The 6,862-nt window shown below is 43.0% G+C and overlaps 1 protein-coding gene across 1 annotated transcript in view; it reads left to right on the top strand.

The window, feature by feature from the left end:
• The window catches only part of LOC126404426 (zinc finger protein 239-like), a 36,755-nt gene extending 32,224 nt beyond the window's left edge, over window positions 1-4,531 (top strand). The window contains exon 2 of the mRNA XM_050067625.1: window positions 2,376-4,531. Within this exon, the coding sequence (XP_049923582.1) occupies window positions 2,376-3,416 (1,041 nt within the window). The 3' untranslated portion in view covers window positions 3,417-4,531. The remainder of the gene's footprint in view (window positions 1-2,375) is intronic.
• Window positions 4,532-6,862: the final 2,331 nt, after the last annotated feature.

Consider the following 6,862-nt stretch of genomic DNA (forward strand, 5'->3'; position numbering starts at 1 on the left):
TTTGACAAAGTGCTTGAATATTACCTTGCTGAAAATATCAGTTATGGGTCAATTCTGTGTCCCTCAATGAGTGCATAGCCTTCTTTGAGAAAGGCTCTTTTCCCATTTCTTCTGGCTTCTTGCACCTTGGGCCACAGCTTAGCCGGGGCTTCACGATCCTCCTTTGAAAAGTCCTCCTTGAACTGAATGTTCATCTCTTTGCAGACTCTCGCCTCTCTTGATTTTTTTCCATATCTCATCTCAAATAGTTGGCATTGCGAACTGTATGATTATTGGTCTGGGCATTTTGTTGGNTCAAATAGTTGGCATTGCGAACTGTATGATTATTGGTCTGGGCATTTTGTTGGTAGTGGCATCATTCTTCTTTCCCAAGCGATGTACTTTGTCCACTAGTGGTGCAACGGATCATCGTTGATCCGTGATCCGTGCGGATCCCTCTCCACGGTTCAGCACGTACGTGATCTCATATGTGCATGCAGATGTGGGATATGTGCAGACAAATTATGATAAATGATCGTCATGATGATTCATTTTATTTGTGTGCTTGATGTGCACAGCACATACAGGAACACACTTGTTATTCCTCATACTTATTTTTCTTATTATTTTTTCTTCCGCTAGATTTCGGTGCATAACTTGTGCCACAGCTTTGAGCGCACATAGGGTCTTCATAAAACATATAGATTCAAGATTCAAAGTGTTTATTGTCATATGCACAGTAAGGACAAGCGTTTCGTTGCAGGATGAAATTCATTCTTTTCTGGCACCAATTAATGCCAAACAATATAAATCTGAAGTATAAAATAGATCAAAACAGGATCATTCACACTCATCATAATATAAATTCTGTGATACCCTGAAACGCATTATATTCTTAGATAGTTATCGTACCATGACAATCTCATACCGTGGCAGCCCTAGTGTGCTCAGATTAATTTGGCACAGCAGTCATAATAATTTTGTTTTAATAGAAACTCAACTCCTGACATTAACTGCTGGTGTTCTTCACCACTGTTTTTGAAGAAGGAAATAATGGGAGCAACAGGGGGACCAGCTTTAAAGGGGCAAATAGCGAAATCGTTTCACCGCTAGGTTTGCTGTTGTGCACTGCCTGTAGACCAAAACAGTGTGTCATGAGCCACACCTCCCTCTACCTCTGCTCTCCGCTAACGTTCCTACTCTTCCCCGTGAGTGAGAGCGATGTTTAGTCTGGCTACATTTTACAATGCTAATTGCAAATGTTAGCTGGGCTGCTGGAATACTCACCTAACACAAATGTAACGCCGGACCCATTTCTGGGACCAAGCCGCTAATAACTCCGGACATTAACCCATGCTACGATTGTAACATTAAATTTAATTGTATTGACATAGCGACATGTGCCTAACGTTACTGTAACACTAATTAAAACAGACATTTGACTTTATGTTGTTACTTAGCCTACCTGTCCAGGAGAAGAAGAGCTAGCTCCGAGTCAGATTGTAGCCCCTTTAGCTCTCGCAATGCTCTCCACCTTGGAAATGCAAGGCCAATGTTAATCCAGGTTCTGTCCCTTTCTTTATCTGACAACTTCTTCGCCAACGACTGTTGTTTCTTTAGAGGTAATGTCGGATCCTGGTTGTCTTCAGGTGGACGTTTCGTTCCGCTCTCTGCCATTTCGCTTCGAAAATACATGCTGCCATTGCTCACTGGCTGTAGCCTTTTATAGGGAGGGAGGGCCAAGAGCTCTGAGAGGAGAAAGGAGGCGATTCACATGAACGTACATGAACGCGCAGCCGGACCGGCTTGTAAACAAGGGGCTGGAGATCAACACAGAGAGAAGGTGTGTGACGTAATGCTATACGAAATTACACTTCTAGTTCTTCACATAGCAATTTTTTAATTCCTTCAATCGAGAAATGATGAATTTCCGCTTATTGGTCCTTTAAGAGTAACATTGTCTTTCTGAATAAGTGCTGCACAGTGGATCTGAGTTATGACAAATGGTTTATGTGGGTTATGAAAAGTAGCTGATAAATATTTAAATAAAATGAGAAAAGACTTTGGTGTGGCGGTTAGCCTGTACAGTCATGGGGGAGACATGAGCACAAGTCAAGAATCTCAGGTCCAACCCAAAACCACTAAACCACTAAATTATGGAGAGAAGTGTCAGTGAGAGTCGCATTGATAAGTAGTATTGGTATCAATTCCTATCAAAAAGTCAAAACCTAAATAAAAACTATTCTGTAAGTTATATATCATAACATTTTTTGGTGGTAATGCATTAGTCAGACATTGTGGGTTATGTTTCGCAGACATGTTTTAAATGTTATTTATGGTTTTAGTTGGCTCGCTGCACCGTGACAACTCATTAACTCTTTTGTCTGTTGCTATAGGAGCAGAGAGGAAGAGAGGAACTTATACATCACCACCGTGACAAATCCTTCACAACATCTGGATCTTTAAAAATTCATCAAAGAGTTCAAACTGGAGAGAAACCATACAGCTGCAACCACTGTGAGAAAACATTTTTGCGCTGCAGTGCCCTCAAAGCCCATCAACGCATTCACATTGAAGGGGAACTGTCCGGTTTTTTCCAAAGTGGGAAGGATTTCACAGAGTCAGGGACCTCAAAAAAACAAGACATTGACACAGCAGAGAAACTGTTTAGCTGTGATCAGTGTGAGAAAGCTTTCACCACTCTACATAGCTTAAAAAGTCACCTGCGTGTTCACACTGCAGAGAAGTCGCACTGCTGTGACCAATGTGGGAAAACGTTTTCACAACGAATGTCCCTTGAAAATCACCAAAGAATTCACACAGGAGAGAAACTGTACGGCTGTGATCAATGTGGCAAAGCTTTCACATGGTCAAGTAACTTGAAAGCCCATCAACGCAGTCACACAGGAGAGAAACCATACAGCTGTGATCAATGTGGCAAAGCTTTTAGACATTCAGGTAGCTTGAAAACCCACCAACGTATTCACACAGGAGAGAAACCATACGGGTGCGACCAATGTGGGAAAAAGTTTTCCCAAATGGGACCCTTAATATCTCATAAACATATTCACACAGGGGAGAAACGATACAGCTGTGATCAATGTGGCAAAGCCTTTGCACAGTCATGGGCCTTAAAAAACCACCAACGTATTCACACAGGAGAGAAACCATACAGCTGTGATCAATGTGGCAAAGCCTTTGCACAGTCAGGGGCCTTAAAAAAACACAAACGCATTCACACAGGAGAGAAACCATACAGCTGTGATCAGTGTGGCAAAGCCTTTGCACAGTCAGGGGTCTTAATAAGCCACCAACGTATTCACACAGGAGAGAAGCCATACTGGTGTGACCAATGTGGAAGATTATTTGCCCGGTGCAGTACTTTGAGAACCCACCAATGCCGGCATGCAGGAGAGAACTCGTACAGCTGTGACTAGTGTGAGAAAGCTTTTATTGAACAGTATGACCTAGAAATCCACCAACGTGTTCACACCAGAGAGAACCCGTCCTGATGTGACCAATGTTGGTAGTGACATTAAAGCCCACAAATGTGTTTACCCTGCATTGTTTTGGACATTTTCACGGCCAGGCAAACATCTTCCTACTGCTTTCTCCTCATGCCCTGATAGCTATGTTGATATCTTACTTTTGTCATTGATTATTTTATCTGTTTTTTATTATTTCAACTGTAACCCTATGTTGGACCACCAGATTCCTCCCTGTAGGACTCCCATGTGTGAGAGCTGACCACAGACTTTTCAAAATCAATCATGCAACTGTCCGGGGCAATGTTGCGGCTTACAATGCACCCGACCCTGAAGCGTATCTCTGCGACTGGTGAGCCCACAGTATGGTGACTCCATGATGATCTTTGGGACTGTGCCCCACTGAGCCCCATGAGTCAAGTTCATGTAGATATGTATAGGCTGATTGACCAAATAAGCATTTGAAAACTGATATTGATGCCTCTTACCATGGCTGTAATCAAAGTATTTGCATCAGCCTGAGACCTCTATCACGGACAGGCTCTGCAGTCTCAGACGCTGACTCAACATGCTGAATGAAATGTTTAGTGACTTGGACCACTTTGCCTCTCAAGACCCGACCAGGAGCAACGGCTGGGACACCACAGCTCCCAGTATCACAGGGACATGAAAACCCCTCCACAATGTTCAGGTTTCCGGCTCAGACTGTTTGCTCCTGTTGATGACATCAGGACACCAAAGTCTTCTGAGCTCTGAGCATCATCAACAACTTAAATAGCAGATTAATATGATGTATGTTATCATGTGTAACATATTTGATGTCTTATCCAGTGTCTTGCATGTGTCCTGTGTTTGTCCACATGTAGAAGACAGCTGAGTTTTTCTTGCTGAGCTCCACCTGTATAAAGACGGAGGCTGAGCAGGGCGGAGCTCTTCTTCTTTTTGACTCTTGTTGGAGGTACAGAGACAGAAGTTGAGTTGAAGCCTGTTTGTTTCTGTGTAGAGGATTGTAATGTCCATATCATCAGATGAGTTCAGCCTTTAATAAAAATAGTTTGTAGACTCTGCAGTGGGATTAAAGTTCCTGGTGTTGGTCTTTGCTCCTGTCACAGTCTCACTACTAAAGCTCAGACGCTCCTCAGGATCAGCTCCACAGTTTCACTGACACTTTTTGGTGCTGAATTCAGGAGTGCAAACACCTCGCTTTTTTCAGCAGATGTTTTTTTTTTTAGGTGACTTGTATGAACTGTCCAGACTCTGAGAGGCTTTTTTGGGGGTGGATGACAGATCATTGTCATCTCTGGACCGTGGCTGACACGGCATCAAACACATGAAAGTTTGTCTCGTTGGCTCAGACAGAAGCAGAGGTTAAGGTTTTGTCTGGTTATCTGACAACTTCAACAAGTATAATGTGGAAGAGATGATTATGTGTGGATATGATAAAAAGAAGCAAAGTCAAAAGAAAAAGATTACATCAGACCATATGATAATAAATTGAATAATTTATTGTAGATAAAATAAAAAGTAGGGATACACGATATTGGATTTTTCGCCAATATCCAACATGCCAATATAAAATACACTGAACAAAAATATAAACCCAACACTTTTGTTTTTGCTCCCATTTTTCATGAGCTGAACTCACAGATCTAAAACATTTTCTTTACACACAAAAGACCATTTCCCTCAAATACTGTTCACAAATCTGTCTAAATCTGTGTTAGTGAGCACTTCTCCTTTGTCGAGATAATCCATCCCACCTCACAGGTGTGGCATATCAAGATGCTGATTAGACAGCATGATTATTGCACAGGTGTGCCTTAGGCTGGCCACAATAAAAGGCCACTCTAAAATGTTCAGTTTTATCACACAGCACAATGCCACAGATGTCGCAAGTTTTGAGGGAGCGTGCAATTGGCATGTTGACTGCAGGAATGTCCACCAGAGCTGTTGCCCGTGAATTGAATGTTCATTTCGCTACCATAAGCCATCTCCAAAGGCGTTTCAGACAATTTGGCAGTACATCCAACCGGCCTCACAACCGCAGACCATGTGTAACCACACCAGCCTAGGACCTCCACATCCAGCTTGTTCACCTCCAAGATCGTCTGAGACCAGCCACCCGGACAGCTGCTGCAACAATCGGTTTGCGTAACCAAAGAATTTCTGCACAAACTGTCAGAAACCGTCTCAGGGAAGCTCATCTGCATGCACGTCGTCCTCATCGGGGTCTCGACCTGACTGCAGTTCGTCGTCGTAACCGACTTGAGTGGGCAAATGCTCACATTCGATGGCGTCTGGCGCGTTGGAGAGGTGTTCTCTTCACGGATGAATCCCGGTTTTCACTGTTCAGGGCAGATGGCAGACAGCGTGTGTGGCGTCATGTGGGTGAGCGGTTTGCTGATGTCAACGTTGTGGACCGAGTGGCCCATGGGGGCGGTGGGGTTATGGTATGGGCAGGCGTATGTTATGGACAACGAACACAGGTGCATTTTATTGATGGCATTTTGAATGCACAGAGATACCGTGACGAGATCCTGAGGCCCATTGTTGTGCCATTCATCCACGACCATCACCTCATGTTGCAGCATGATAATGCACGGCCCCATGTTGCAAGGATCTGTACACAATTCCTGGAAGCTGAAAACATCCCAGTTCTTGCATGGCCAGCATACTCACCGGACATGTCACCCATTGAGCATGTTTGGGATGCTCTGGATCGGCGTATACGACAGCGTGTTCCAGTTCCTGCCAATATCCAGCAACTTCGCACAGCCATTGAAGAGGAGTGGACCAACATTCCACAGGCCACAATCAACAACCTGATCAACTCTATGCGAAGGAGATGTGTTGCACTGCGTGAGGCAAATGGTGGTCACATCAGATACTGACTGGTTTTCTAACCCCCCCAGACCCCCCCAATAAAGCAAAACTGCACATTTCAGAGTGTCTTTTGTGTGTATAGAAAATGTTTTAGATCTTTGAGTTCATCTCATGAAAAATGGGAGCAAAAACAAAAATGTTGCGTTTATATTTTTGTTCAGTGTAGCTTATTTTGCCAATATCAATATATCCACTTTTTTCCCACTTATTTTAGGGGATCATCAGGTCTCTTCTGTAGTGGAATAAACATCATATTAAGCATGTATACTCTTATCATGATGGCCCACCAGCAGATGGAGACACAAAATACAATACTATAATGTAATATTCATTCATTGTGCGGAATAAGAAAAAGCATGTTGGCTGATTCTGATAGTTCATTTTAAAGATATCGGTCAATACTGATGATGTGCCAATATTATGGTATATCCCTAATAGAAAGGATTATAGGTGAGTGACTGAGTACATGAGGTCATTATTAAATGTGCAGTATATGAGCATGTTAATCAGTTAGT

This window comes from Epinephelus moara, chromosome 17 (genome assembly GCF_006386435.1).
Source record: "Epinephelus moara isolate mb chromosome 17, YSFRI_EMoa_1.0, whole genome shotgun sequence".
NCBI lineage: Eukaryota > Metazoa > Chordata > Actinopteri > Perciformes > Serranidae > Epinephelus > Epinephelus moara.